A 15,856-nucleotide genomic window follows, 5' to 3' on the forward strand; every position below is an offset into this window, starting at 1 on the left:
CCTCCTTTAGGAGTACTATTAAAATGATAATCCCAGAGGAAACACCCGTTAACATTTTGTCACTCAGTGGCTGAGCCAGCTGAAAATATTGGAAGAAAGGAGTTGCCTTTTTTGATACATATACATTAATTACATACAATGATATCAATGCAGGAAAACAGTTGTATATGAAGTTATCCCAAAAGAGAACTTCTTCATGTGTTATTTGTAACACAGGAAGAACATCAGTGCAGATGCTTAAGATACAATTCATTTCTGGGGGGGGGGGGAAAGGCACACCACCTGTCTCTTACCTTCTCATCTTTTCCTTTTCCTTTAGATTCCCTCTCTCGGCTACTGGCAGGCTTGTCATTTTTTGATATCGGTTGGGCTCTTCCCACAGGTCCCCGCTGCAATCCTGGCGATTCTCTTCTCAGAGGTTTCACTTCTCGGTTGGGTCGTTTTATCTGAGGTGGCACTCTGTCAAACAAAGAAAACAGACACAACATACTAAGAGAAACAAGACCCTTTGCTGTTGTGCTTTTCCGTTCAATTTTGGGGTGAATGGATTTCACGGTTGATGTTTGGATTGCATAATTTGCTCTGTGGGTGGGGGCAATGCAAACCTGCCCATATTTTAGAGGAGGACTACATGACCTTTTAGTTCAGTGGTTCTCACACATTTAGCACCGGGATTCACTTTTTAGAATGAGAATCTGTCAGGACCCGCTGGATGTGATGTCATGACCAGAAGTGACATCAAGCAGGAAAATTTTTTAACAATCCTAGGCTGCAATTCTACCCAGGATTAAGCCCCATTTACTATCATTGTTAAAAGAATATACATAGTAGCTTGTTAAAAATACAGGTCTGTAACATTTCCCCAAATGCAGTTACATACCATAAAAGCATCAAGTCTAACATACTAAAAATAAAATATTGAAATGAATAGGGACCCACCTGAAATTGGCTCATGACCCACCTAGTGGGTCCTGACGCACAGTTTGAGAAACACTGTTTTAATTCATTCTAATGTTATGGGAGGGTCTCATTATTCTGTCTGCAAAGTGCGCCAAAGCTTTTTTTTAACCCAAGACTACAGATTTTGGGGAACTGGGAATATTAGCTTAACCCTTGAAAGAACCCTGTCTGGGATCAAAATCTGATAGACGAATAAGATACGCAAGCCAAAGAAGTTTGTTGAACTGTGGAAACAGAGCCACTGATATTGAACAAAAACACAATCAACGGAAAACCAGAAAGACTGACCAATCACAGCAACTGATGGAAGAGGTTCAATTCAGAGTCAGACCTCGCACAAAACAATAAATTAAGGAAGCTAAGTTATGGTTTGGTACAATTTTTGAATTGATAGATTAGAATTTATGAGTCACCAAAATCAGAAAATATAGTTGGTTCTATGAACCAGGGTTTGGCATGACAGTTCATAGGTACATGGAAAATGAACAAAGAAAAGCCACTCTAGACCATGGACTGCCTGTACATTTGGAAGAACAAACCATGGTCTGGTTAGCACAAACTACATTCTGGCATTATGTCTTAATTGAAATAGTTTCAAAATACGGCTACAAACAAGAAAACATGATTAAAGAAGCAGGTTAAAAATACAAGGAAGAAAGTATGTTCAATCTCTTAGTCTTGCAAGCTTCAATTGGTTAATCTGAACCAATTTTAAAATTGAATCAACTACTAATTGATAATAACTGAATCAATACATTAAACCTAGTTACCTGTGCTCAGCTGGAACAGGAGGTGGCCAGACAGTTGGATCCCTGCATGGTTCATCTTGATAAGATACAGGGATATCCGTAGGTTTGTCTATTTTAAAACTCTCTAAAGTGTTGACAATACTCTTTACTTGCTCGAATTCTTCTAATAATTCTTGCCGAACCTTGAAGATAAATAGATTATCCTATAGAATTCTACTATGTTAATTTACAAAACACTAAAAAGGGGGAGTCATGATTACTAGCATTTTGTTTAAAGGAGGGATGAAAGTAGATTGCAGTCCACTAGCTGGACTACTGGGCAATTTCTGGTAGACTGCATAGCACCTGCACGTTTTCAAAATGGACATATATGTAGATCTTGATATGATCCAGAAAGGCATTTCTTAAGAACATGAGAAAAGCCCTGCTTGACCAAGCCAAAGGGCCCATCTAATCCAGCAACCAGTTTCCCACAGTGCCTACCAGTTGCCTATGGAAAGCTCACAAACTTTCTCTTCTGTCATTGCTCCCCTGCATTCAGAGGTATACTGTTGCTGAAACTGGAGGTAGTACACAATCGTCATCTCTTTTAGCCATGTGTAGACCTATCCTCCTTATATTATTAAGCGAGAGTACACACTAAAAAACACTTAACATATATGATTTGTTGGAAAGAAACCATATAGCCCAACAGCATGCATTTCTTCATTTGCACATGTATGATATTTTGCCCAGATGTTGTAGGTGCTTCATGCATTTAGGGCAGTGGTTCTCAAACTGTGGGTCAGGACTGATTTTTGGTGGGTTGCCAATGGGTAATGGAAAGCTCATATAAGTAATTGTCTCAAGCCCTGAGGCTATTCAAAAATCAGAGACTGCAGCTGCTAATTGCCTTGCAAAGAGCTGAGCTCCTGTAGTTTACAAGTATGTGTAAATATAGGGAGATAATGTTTGAGGATCTCTTTTCTGCTTATTATTACTTGTAAGTAAATAAATAAATAAAATATTTCTTTCTAATCTTTCTTATAGTTTGGTAAACCTGGGTGGGACGCAACAGAATGTCATTTTTAAAAGTGGGTCATGGTGCTAAAAAGTTTGGAAACCACTGATTTAAGATCAAATCCTATCCAACTTTCCAGAGCCAATGTAGCCATGCCAATGGGGCATACACTGCATCCTGTGTTAGAGGGGTAGCCAGGGAGGCCTCCTTCAGGTAAGGGGATGTTTGTTCCCTTTCTTCAGGGCTGCACTGCAGCTGCACCAGCACTGGAAAAGTGGATAGGATTGGGCCCTACTAATAGGACAGTTACTAATTCTCCCTAATACTCCCATGTGAACTGTTAGCTGGGATATACAGTATATTCTCAATTGGTCAGTTTACTCAATAGCACTGGGGCTTCCCCCCTTCCTCAATTCTGATTCTATTTGTTCCCTTAATCCAGAGGTTCAAAAACTGGGGTATCGCAATGCCCCAGCCAGGGAAGCCATCTCTGCTCCCTTAAGGGGTGGGGCAATGGCAAAGGCATTCATGCAATTGGCACAATCACATCACTGCCAGGGATGAAAGGCTTTCTTTTTTTAACTTACCTTTGGCAGCACTGGCCCTCCAGAGGGTGAGGGGAGCCTGCAGACCCCTCAGCAGGGCTCCCCAAGCCTCAGAACAGCTAAAAATAGCAATCGCAACCCACTTCTGGTTTAGCAATCACGAACAGGAAGTGGGTCGCAATCACTATTATTTAAGTTCCAAGGGGCAGAAGCCTATCTTTTTGCTTACATGTTTCTCCAAAACAAGCATGTATGATGGTGGTAATACTTTTTTTTTTTAAGTAAACTATTTTAGGCTCATACTGAAAACTGGCCAAATGGTGATGACAAAGATGCAAAATATGTCTGCTAGCTCTGATAGCAGTGACATAAACTCTACTATGTGCTGCATTACTCATGGACAAAATAAATAAATAAGCTGCAGTTCTCACCAATTCTAAAGTCTCCATTGTTTTTACTAGTTTAAACTAGTAAGCTAGAGCTAGTAGTCTCATTAAAAGGTATTCAGTGCAGTTGCACTGCATCATATGTTCAGCTATCACCTGCAAAGCTATGGGAACAGGTATCAGCTCTTGTTGTGATCAAAGAATGCCTGACCTTTAAAATGCTCAATTATTTTTTCCCAACAGTATCAAAGCATTATAAACAGAAAGTCTACAGCACAGCTCACACTTTATTTTTTTAATGTTTACAAACATTAGAAAAATAGAAAATTATGCTGATATTACACTCACATATGTTATATAAATGTATTAATCCACAGTTATTAATATGGCTCCCAAATGTAATAGACAGATTTTGAAGTATTGCTTCACAAAAAAATTTAAACACATTTAGGGCGCAATCCTACCTTGCGCTGGAACAGGCAAGTCAAGAGGTTTGCATTGTATCTGGCACAGGATAGGAGCCCAAGGTGGCTCAGCCAGATGCAAGGGGAAACTTTTTCCCTTACATCAGGGTAAGGCGCCTTTCCCCCAATGGGTCACCTTGGACTTGCGCCACCTCCTGAGGTAGCACAAGTCCGAGGAGAGCGGAGCGGCTTCACGCCACTCCAAACTTCCAGGGAATGAGGGTTGGGATTCAGCATGCTGGATTCCAGCCCCGCCTCCCACTCCCCCTGCCTGTCCCTGGGGCTGCCCACTGCCTGTCCTCCTCCTACCCAGGAACGCCTCCGCCTGCTCCTTGCCCACCCCAGAGCCTTGCGTCAGCCCAGCTGGACCGACGCAAGGCTCGCCAAGGAAGCCGGTGTGGAGGCTTGTGTCAGCCTCCACAGGCCGGCGCACCTGTGAGCCCTGGCCCAGCTTCCTCCCAAGGAGGCGCAAACGTGCCATTCACATAAACATACAAGCCATCCTGATCACTTCCCTGAATATGCATTTATGAGGACAAAGTAATGTGTGAACTAGGCACACACACAAACCCAGCTGGCAGTCCCATGTTTACAGCAAACGGAAGAAGCATTCCCACAATCATGGGTATTGCTGTTGGCTGCATCCATGATCACTCAGCTGACATGCTGCATTGTCCATACAATTACATGTACAAGAAGGGTTGGGACTACTTGCATATAGTGCGAGACAACCTTTGTGAACATACCTTTTGAAGACAGTCCAAATCTACATGGCAGTAGTAGAAGCATAGTGATAATGTGTAAGTTAGGAGAAACCTATGCTCTAGTTATGATAATGCTATAGGCAACTGTTATCTTAGTAATATGGACAGGATAAATGATAATATTCAGAAGGTTGACAGTATCAGTGCTTCAACAACAATATTAAATAGATGCAAAATGTTAAAAGGAGATCAATCTTGATACTTTTGTTATTGTTTAAAATTAAAAGGATTCTTATTGTTCTAGCATTGAAAAGCATGCCAATTTAAAAAAGAAAATTCTTGTTTAATGCATCTGATGATTCAATTCAGAAAGAAACATTATGACCTAGAATTATGACTGAGAAAGATAATCAATTGCACAATAACTCTAATCCTGTTTATTCCAAAGTAAGCCCCATCAGGTTCAATCGTGGGCCCCAAAGGTAAATATTTGCGGCCCCTTAAACTGAAGCCAGAATATGGCATGTGCTTTCTTCTAGCTCAGTGGTATAACTAGCACTGTATAACTGATATCAACCAAAGTTATACTAGATAAAATTCAACATTTAAGAAATGACTATCAAAAGTATGCCACAATATTCTGACCATATCACATAGCAACTGCATTAAGTCAATGCTTTCAGTGAATCAAGCTTGTCTGCCATAGCTTCCTGCTCATTAGGTAAGATCAAGATGAAGAACATGCAAAACAGAGTTTCAAAAATAGGCAATTTTACAGAGTTCATTCACTAATTTATCAGTATAGTACTGTTTTTACCAAGAAGGCATTGAAGCTATACACAGGAAAAAGGGTTGATCAGGAAAGCATGAAGATAGGAAGAGGTAATGCAGATGCTTTCTTTGAAATATGTCGGTATGAAGCATTAGCAGTTGATAAATATTTATCCAGAAAGACAAAAGATTGCATATTAATTTTAAAAGTGGATTCCATTAGACTCAAAAACTCTTCTTTCGAAAGGGAAAAATTACCCCATAAATCTCAACTAAATGCTATGAAGTTAAATTTAGCAGAATCCACACACAGCATGTAAAGAAGTTGCTGAAATGAAATTCTGTTTTCTAATTTGGGGCCCAGGACAAATGAAAGAGCATCTTCTCCCAAATGTGTCCACCAACTGGTTATAGGAACTATAGGCATAAATCTATGCCCTGGATACCACCATCACCTAGGGAAATAAGAAATAGAGCTCTCATTGTAGTGGCATTCATACCAACCGATGCAAATTTAGCTAGGACACTAAGAGATTTCTGGGAAACTAGTAACATTTCTTTTGTTTGATGTGACTAAAGTCAACTTTTCATTGACTTGTGGCTAAAGTCATTTTGTGAATGCTGTAGCCAAGTGCATTCCTGATTGGTTAATATTGCAATGCTTTTTCTCACAAAGGACAGAGCTTTTTTTGATGAAAGCAATTGTACTGTAATGTATTACATTGTTTGTTTTAAAGCTTTCATACTCTGCAATCTAACTACCACTAGAGTTGCTATGTATAACGTAAGTTTTAAACTAAGCACCATAATTTTGCCACACACAAAATGCCAACAAGTACCACTTTATCATACCTGTTGCCATTTGCCCTTCAGTGCTGGATCTCTGATTGACTGACAGTGTCTCTGAATTTGCTGGATGACACCCTGGTAGTATACCATAGAAGAGTCGTAGTTCCCGAGAAGTGCGTATTCCCTCCCTTTTTTAGCATTATCACAAATCTCAGCCAAATTCATCTTCTTTCAGAAACCTACAGTATAACATGAAATCATAAAGAAGAAAAACTCTCATATCACTCAGTATAAAACAACTCACTAAGGAAAAAACTTGTCTGTAACTCAAGATATATACAATTTTCATACTTCCAGCTAACTGCTTTGAAACTCAACACTTCCAGCACCACATGGATGATAGCCTGGAATGTTCATGTTTTATAGCCTACAGACTAGGTCAGTGGTATTCAAAATGGGGTGTCGCGACGCCCCAGCCTGTTGGTCCTGGCCTCTGCCCCCTTAAGGGGCGGGGGCAGCCAGGAGACAGGGGGAAGTCTGCTCAGGGGGGCTGCAGGGGTTTAGGTGCACTTGCCCAAGCCTCCTGCAGCCTCCCTGGGGTGCGGGGAGCCCTGCACAACCTTCGGAAGTGCTCCCCAGGTCAGGAAATGTGAAAGCAGAGCGATTGCGCCCCACTCTGCAAAACCGGAAGCGGAGCATGATCGCTCCACTTTCCCTTCTGATGGGGCTGCAGGGACTGGAGTGCACTCTCCAGTTCCTGCAGCAGCCGTCCCTGTGTGTGGGGAGCCCTGCGCGAGCGCCTGCAGGGCGCCCCAGGTCAGGGAAAGGGAGAGTGGGGTGACTGCACTCTGCTTCCACTTTTGCGGAGGCAGAGCAGATCGCTCCACTCTCCCTTTCCCTGACCTGGGGCGCCCTGCAGGCGCTCGCGCAGGGCTCCCCACACACAGGGACGGCTGCTGCAGGAACTGGAGAGTGCATCCCAGTCCCTGCAGCCCCCTGAGCAACATGATCCTGGGGATCACATTGCTGCCTTCCCCCTGCCCCTGCTGCCTCCCCCCCCCCCCCCACAAAGACTTACTGCAGGTTTCAAACTCCCGGAGAGTTTGAAAACCGCAGGGCTAGGTTATGCTTCTTCAAGGTATTCTTGGTCTACACAATGGGCCACTTTAGAGAAAGGACTAGTGCATAGCAAATTTGAAGTTCAAAACCTATCCACCACTATTAGCCTATTGACCCTCCATTCCATTTAGTACACCTCTGAGATGTTTCAATGCATTATTACTAGGTATCCTAGCAAGGACATCTTTGCTCCTAAAATCAAAGTTTTGCCCACTAGTACATTAGGTTGGAGCCTGCTATGTAATTGACCACCACTGCCATCACTCCTCTCACATGGTGATGGTGGAAGATGATGGGAAGAGCTACTCCCTGGAGGCTGAGCCAGGTTGTGACTCATTCCTGGGAACCACAGGCTTAGTATTGAAAAGACATCTAGGGTAGAAAGTGTAGCTCATTTCCTCTCCCAAGGCATTTCCTGGTAGCAAGCAAGTGGCCCTGTGCTGACACTGGCAGGGTCAGCCTTAGGACAATTTGACCAGTTTGACCAAATTGGGCCATGTACCCAGAGGGGCCCCACACTGGGCAGGGAGTGGAGAACCTGCAGGCAATACCTCACTATGTAGCTGACACTCCAGCATGGAATCTTCCATGCTAAGGTGTCACAAGGAGAGCACAGCAAGTGGAGTACTGCCACTGGACAGCTCACCCAGCCACCCGAATGGCTTGAAATTGCTCCACCCCCCAGAAGCAGCTGGTGGTGATGCTGTTCATTCTATTGAGTACGGGGGGGGGGGCATGGGGGTGGAGGGCCATGCAAAAATATTTTGCATTGGATGCTACACTCTTAAGGCCAGCCCTGATCATTGATGCAGCACTAGCCAAATACACAATTTCTAATGACTGAACACATAGCACAGACTGCTGTACTTTTTAACACCCAACTTCTGGATGGATTTATGAATTTAAACTTCTTTTTTTATAGTACTTGAAAATTACAACCAGGACAAAGAGTGCTATAACAAAACAGTGTTATAGGAAGCAGTGTTATAGGAGGTATTACAAATGAAACCCAGCACTATCTCTCCTTTCCATCAGGTTCCAGCGAGGCAATGGTGGAAGTTCCTGAATCAATACTGGAGGTCAGTGATGGACTGGATGTAGGCAAACAAGCTGAGACTTCATCTAGACAAGATGCTTTTAATCATTAGGAAAGCAGATCTGGTATTGATTATACAGCTTGCTTTGGGTGCAGCAATAATCCATTAGTTCACAGTTTAGAGTTCACTGGGACATAGGTTTGCTCTTGGATGGTCAAATGACACCTGTGGCCATGGAGCAACTTTGGCTTTTAAACAGTCGCCCCTCAACTTAGATGCAGCTGATTTGTATGAATTCAACTTCTCACGGCCAAACAAACAAAGCACCCAGAGAAAAACAGCAGGTTTTCAAATCTTTCCAATAACCTACCCCACAACCACAGCACAACTTTCTGTTCTTATGAAACTCCAGTCCTCAAGGAATATGACTTGCTGAAATGCCATAATCAATACATGGGCTATCTAGTGTTGCAAGCTTTGGTCTAGCAATGCTCTTTTGCTTTAATAAAGACAACTGTAAATTACTTGTAGCTGGTCTCTCTCTAGGACAGTCATCCAAACAAATTAATTCACCTGAGACACAGCAAAGCCTTCTAGAATGCTTCAGAGAAAATGGGAGGATGGAGGTTGATGTCATCCAGATATTTTTGGCATATGGAAGACCTAATTCACTATTACAACATATACAACATCCCAGTAATAACAAAGAATGCAGGCAATTTTTCTTAAAGGGCAGAGCTAGACAGTTCAAGGTCTAAGGCACCCACATGAGAAGAACAAATCCCCCAAAAAATGTGATGATATGAAACTGCCTTCTACTGCATCACATTATTGGGCCATCTAGCTCAGGATTGTCTGCAATGACTTTCCAAGTTTTCAGTAAGCATCTTTTCCAGTCCTGAGACTGGAGATGCTAGACGGGCAGCCCAATACTGAGTTCCCATGGCACACGGCTGCACCAAAAACAGCTACCACAGCATCCTGCGCGCCTCAGGCAGCCGTGGGCAGCACCTCAGGAGAGGGGGACTTTCGTCCCCTTCCCCCAGGTAAGGGAAGTAGCCCCGCAATGGGGCTACTCAATTCACCACCGACCAAAAGGTCGGCAGTGAGGGAAGAGTGTTTGTGTCGGGCAGCAAGCACCACACCAACGCTCGGGCTCGGGTTCCGCCTCCCTCCCTCCCTGCTCCCTCCCCTCCGATACACCTCCCCCTGCCTCCCAATCATACCTCCTCCCCACCCTCTACCCGCCTCCACCCTCCCCAGAACATCTCCTCCCTACCTCCCTCCCGCATTCTTCTGTGCGGTTTGGCAGTCCATGCAACCGCCAAGTGGTGGTAGCCGGGTGCCCGCCCAGCGCTAGCCCAGTGCTGGCCAGCGCTGGGCTAGCACGGGCACTGGTTCGGCGTTAGGCCTCACAAATGTGCCTTATGGCACATTTGCCACAGTGCACACTGGCGCGTCAAGCCCAGGATTGGGCTGTAAATCTTCTGCATGAAAGGCATGCGCTCAATGACTGAGCTACAGCTATGGCCTCTCTCTTGATCATGTTTTCTAGGCAGAGCTGCAGCTATGCTTGGGAATGTTCTACAGATCTTTCTCACTTTGAAATTAAGTCAGTCTCTGCTGTGTGAATAAATAGTCCATCTTAGCATCTGCTCTCATAGCAACCACTCAAAGTTTTCTCAGTACCAGTGCTTGCCAACATTTTCCCCACTTTCTGTTTTGTTTCCAGTTAGAGTGCAAGTAAGTTGCACCTTTTGTCACTCAAACAATTTGGTGCAAGAGAAACCACTTCTCACACTGGTCCTTCTGCTGCACAAACTGCAAGCATCCGTATCACATGGGTCCCATAACTGGCAACTGAAGAGATCAGTTGCAGAAACCAACTAGGCTGGAGGTTTGGTAAATATACTTTATTAAAACAGTACAGGAGATCAACATCTTGCTCCATTCATAACCTAGGAGAACTTGCTCCTATTTAATAGTTTAAAATATTCATTGGGTCCCACTTTTTCATTTAGATCTAGAAAGCAAGGTGCCTGTTCGGGACTTTGTGGCTAGAACTGGGAAGCTGAAGGTCTGAGGCGTAGGCCTAATGAGCTATTGTTGATCCAAGCTTCAGAGCAATCTTCAGGCCTGTTCCACTGCATATTGCTCTTAACTTACCAGTGGTTAATTCCTTTAGATGGTAAAAAGCAGGGGAAATCACCAGGAAACATTTTTTCTAAGAAATAGGATGATGTCAATCTGGCCCTTCTCCCTCTCCGCATAGAACCAACTCCTACAATTCCGATCTACAAAGACTACTCTGACCAATATATAACTTGCCCACTTTTGTCAGTAAATTCAATCCACAGTGTGCCAATCACATACCCTAAATTCTAATTATCAAACTTCCCTGCATCTCTGGAACATGCTTCCAGAGGATCTTTGATCAGCCCCCTCTGTGGAGCAGTTCCAGGAAGGCTTAAAAATATTTCTGTTTCACCTAGCTTTTGAGGAGAGAAGGACAGGGGTTTAATATTGCATTTTTATTTATAGAATTTATATGCCACTTTTCTAACCCAGAAAAGGGCACATTATATGTGTATTTTACATTTTTTATTCATTTTATAATTTATATGCTTTTTGATGTTGTTGTGAGTCGCCTTGGGTGCCCTTCAGAGAGAAAGCTGGAATATAAATCAATAAATAAACATTCACTGTGATTCTCTGGTTACAGTTCTTATATATTCAAATATGAACTCATTCTGCTTGTAGAATCTGGCTTTGCATGTTGCAGAATTTTGACTGTTGAGACTCAGAAACTGTATCTGGGGAATAAGATTCCTACTCTGTTAAAGAGAAGCGGTTGGCCCTCTGGATGGTGAGGGAGGGAAAGGGGAGATAAAAGGAGACTTAGAGATGGCAGAGAAATTAAATGAGTTCTTTGCATCTGTCTTCACGGCAGAAGACCTCGGGCAGATACCACTGCACAAACAGCCCCTCGGCACGAACCGAGGAATTAAGTCAGATAGAGGTTAAAAGAGAAGATGTTTCAGACCTCATTGATAAATTAAAGATCAATAAGTCACCGGGCCCTGATGGCATCCACCCTAGAGTTATTAAGGAATTGAAGAATGAAGTTGCTGATCTCTTGACTAAGGTATGCAACTTGTCCCTCAAAACGGCCATGGTGCCAGAAGATTGGACGATAGCAAATGTCACGCCTATTTTTAAAAAGGGAAAGAGGATGGACCCGGGAAACTATAGGCCGGTCAGCCTAACATCCATACCGGGTAAGATGGTGGAATGCCTCATCAAAGATAGGATCTCAAAACACATAGATGAACAGGCCTTGCTGAGGGAGAGTCAGCATGGCTTCTGTAAGGGTAAGTCTTGCCTCACAAACCTTATAGAATTCTTTGAAAAGGTCAATAGGCATGTGGATGCGGGAGAACCCGTGGACATTATATATCTGGACTTTCAGAAGGCGTTTGACACGGTCCCTCACCAAAGGCTACTGAAAAAACTCCACAGTCAGGGAATTAGAGGACAGGTCCTCTCATGGACTGAGAACTGGTTGGAGGCCAGGAAGCAGAGAGTGGGTGTCAATGGGCAATTTTCACAATGCAGAGAGGTGAAAAGCGGTTTGCCCCAAGGATCTGTCCTAGGACCGGTGCTTTTCAACCTCTTCATAAATGACCTGGAGACAGGGTTGAGCAGTGAAGTGGCTAAGTTTGCAGACGACACCAAACTTTTCCGAGTGGTGAAGACCAGAAGTGATTGTGAGGAGCTCCAGAAGGATCTCTCCAGACTGGCAGAATGGGCAGCAAAATGGCAGAAGTGCTTCAATGTCAGTAAGTGTAAAGTCATGCACATTGAGGCAAAAAATCAAAACTTTAGATATAGGCTGATGGGTTCTGAGCTGTCTGTGACAGATCAGGAGAGAGATCTTGGGGTGGTGGTGGACAGGTCGATGAAAGTGTCAACCCAATGTGCGGCGGCAGTGAAGAAGGCCAATTCTATGCTTGGGATCATTAGGAAGGGTATTGAGAACAAAACGGCTAGTATTATAATGCCATTGTACAAATCTATGGTAAGGCCACACCTGGAGTATTGTGTCCAGTTCTGGTCGCCGCATCTCAAAAAAGACATAGTGGAAATGGAAAAGGTGCAAAAGAGAGCGACTAAGATGATTACGGGGCTGGGGCACCTTCCTTATGAGGAAAGGCTACAGCGTTTGGGCCTCTTCAGCCTAGAAAAGAGACGCCTGAGGGGGGACATGATTGAGACATACAAAATTATGCAGGGGATGGACAGAGTGGATAGGGAGATGCTCTTTACACTCTCACATAATACCAGAACCAGGGGACATCCACTAAAATTGAGTGTTGGGCGGGTTAGGACAGACAAAAGAAAATATTTCTTTACTCAGCATGTGGTCGGTCTGTGGAACTCCTTGCCACAGGATGTGGTGCTGGCGTCTACCCTAGACGCCTTTAAAAGGGGATTGGACAGGTTTCTGGAGGAAAAATCCATTACGGGGTACAAGCCATGATGTGTATGCGCAACCTCCTGATTTTAGAAATGGGTTATGTCAGAATGCCAGATGCAAGGGAGGGCACCAGGATGAGGTCTCTTGTTATCTGGTGTGCTCCCTGGGGCATTTGGTGGGCCGCTGTGAGATACAGGAAGCTGGACTAGATGGGCCTATGGCCTGATCCAGTGGGGCTGTTCTTATGTTCTTTTGACAGCTTTCACATTATTCTATTATTGTATCATCACACTTAATTCATGCAGCTAATCAATGACCTTGTAAGATAGCTTTGAGACTGCATTCTTGGATCATAGATAAAAGAATTCAGAGATAAGCTTGTCAAAGAATTGCTGTTCCAGTCAATGGTTTAAAAATCTTGTACTAGATAAGCTAAGGAGGTCATGAAAGATATTAACCCATTGGTCTTGCATGCCCATCTTGGCAGTACTGTCTTCACCAATATCCCAATCTGTTGTACAGCTCACTATTTTACATTGCCCAAACTCCTGATTTCACTTTATTTTTGCCCTCAACCTCTGAGGTAAGCTCTGCACTTACCATAAAGGGCACTTATGGTACCAAGAGTAGAGTAGTAACATTCTGACAAAGGATATACTTAAATATTACTTAAAATGTGAGAAAGCAGCAGGGTGTGTGCATGTAAATAAGCTTTAAGAAGTGTGACATACTTCATGGGTGGCCCACTGTGAAAATTCTTGCTTACTCAAACAAGAAATTCATGATTCTTACAAGAAGGTCATTTTCCTGTCACCAACCTGACATTCTTACAATAATTGTTTTTGCAGCATATGCTGGATCTGAAAAATTACAATTTGCATGTTCGGGACAAATCCAACACACATCCAATAGGCTCTGTCTTTCACAGGCAACTGTGCACATTGGAATACAAACTCATGCATGTTACCAAGTGCATCACACATAGATCCCTATTAAATGCAGACATGCATAGCACATTCAGCCATGTCTTCCTGGTCCTTCAGGGAAACCAAGATAGCCAGTTTTAAACAGCTAACTTCAAAGTACGCTGACATCACATCATTGGCATGGATGCAGAAACAACCAACTCATGAATGATTCATAACCACCATTCCATATTTCATCATGATGACATGGTACTGAACATGTGAAGTGTCTCCATTGAAAAGTATTGTGCTTGAGGTCATACAAAACCCTCTGCCTGTGGTGTGTGGTTGGCAGTGTCTCTTTCACCCATGAAAGTTATCACTTAACATTGCTGCTATGAAGGTACACAGCATCGGCACAAAGTGCGTGGGTTGTGGGTGCTTGGGCTCCTGTACTCCTGTGGGGCTCTGCCTCACCTGCCTCCCCATCCACTGCACGTCCCTGCTTAGCCCTCTCATTCCATCCCCCAGCTGGGCTGCCTGCCATATGCCACTTGAAGCAGGTGGAGGGGTGCAGCCCACGGCTCCAACTGACAAGGCCTCCAACCTGCAGCCACCTGAAGGGGAGGGGCTTCTCTGCACCATTATGTGGGTGCAGCCCAGCCTGCTGCCTCCTGTGGCCCACCCCTGTGGCCCACCCCAAGAGAGCGACTAAGATGATTACGGGGCTGGGGCACCTTCCTTATGAGGAAAGGCTACAGCGTTTGGGCCTCTTCAGCCTAGAAAAGAGACGCCTGAGGGGGGACATGATTGAGACATACAAAATTATGCAGGGGATGGACAGAGTGGATAGAGAGATGCTCTTTACACTCTCACATAATACCAGAACCAGGGGTCATCCACTAAAATTGAGTGTTGGGCGGGTTAGGACAGACAAAAGAAAATATTTCTTTACTCAGCATGTGGTCGGTCTGTGGAACTCCTTGCCACAGGATGTGGTGCTGGCGTCTGGCCTAGACGCCTTTAAAAGGGGATTGGACAGGTTTCTGGAGGAAGAATCCATTATGGGGTACAAGCCATGATGTGTATGCGCAACCTCCTGATTTTAGAAATGGGCTATGTCAGAATGCCAGATGCAAGGGAGGGCACCAGGATGAGGTCTCTTGTTATCTGGTGTGCTCCCTGGGGCATTTGGTGGGCCTTTGTGAGATGCAGGAAGCTGGACTAGATGGGCCTATGGCCTGATCCAGTGGGGCTGTTCTTATGTTCTTACCCCCAGACAGCTGCTGCTGCCACCCTTGTCCCTCAGTCCCTTCTTCCAGCCAGCCCTCCCACCCCCTCCAAGACAGGGCACCAAGAATCTGTGATCCCGAAGCTCGCTGGGATGAGTGGTTCTTCCCGACCCGCGTCTCCATGGGCGACCAAGCACAACCACGGCCGGCAAAACTACATCTCCCATCATGCTTCGCGCGGAGAAAAATCCCTTTCTCTCTCTATCTGGCCCCTCTGACTGGCTTACCTGTGGAGTAACGTCCGTTACGAAGCGCCGCGGCTGGTCCTAACGCTACCTGGCTGGAGGGATGTGCGCTGCATCCTCCACACCTTAGGCAGCCGAGGATGCTCAAGGGAGGGATGGAACAAGCGGCCTGTTACCTAGAAGGGGCCGCGGCCCTGTGTGTGTGCGCGCCCGCGCGCTGGAGGGAAGGGAGGGGGGAGCAGCTCTCCGGCTCCCGCTGCCCGTTGGTGTGTGTGCGCGCGCGGCAGCAGCTGCTGCTCTGGTTGCCATGGAGACGGAGGGGAAGGGCGTGTCTCGAGCGCCTGTTGCTCCTCCCCTGCATCCTCCGCAGGCCAAGAACTCCTGGTGCTTTCAATGGGCTCCCTCAGCATCCTCCTCCCTAGGCAGGCGCAGGACCCTTCAATATAGGGATGCTTCACAGCCCAATCCTATCC

General features: G+C 44.8%; 1 protein-coding gene across 1 annotated transcript in view; it reads right to left on the bottom strand.

Annotated features, from left to right (window-relative positions):
* KATNAL1 (katanin catalytic subunit A1 like 1) overlaps positions 1-15,620 on the bottom strand; it is a 43,824-nt gene extending 28,204 nt beyond the window's left edge. The window contains exons 1-4 of the mRNA XM_066620027.1: positions 15,426-15,620; positions 6,432-6,607; positions 1,731-1,891; positions 294-459 (exon numbers count right to left, since the gene is read on the bottom strand). Of these exons, the coding sequence (XP_066476124.1) occupies positions 294-459; positions 1,731-1,891; positions 6,432-6,593 (489 nt within the window). The 5' untranslated portion in view covers positions 6,594-6,607; positions 15,426-15,620. The remainder of the gene's footprint in view (positions 1-293; positions 460-1,730; positions 1,892-6,431; positions 6,608-15,425) is intronic.
* Between the last annotated feature and the right edge of the window lie 236 nt (positions 15,621-15,856).

Source organism: Tiliqua scincoides, chromosome 3, assembly GCF_035046505.1.
Source record: "Tiliqua scincoides isolate rTilSci1 chromosome 3, rTilSci1.hap2, whole genome shotgun sequence".
Taxonomy (NCBI): Eukaryota; Metazoa; Chordata; class Lepidosauria; order Squamata; family Scincidae; genus Tiliqua; species Tiliqua scincoides.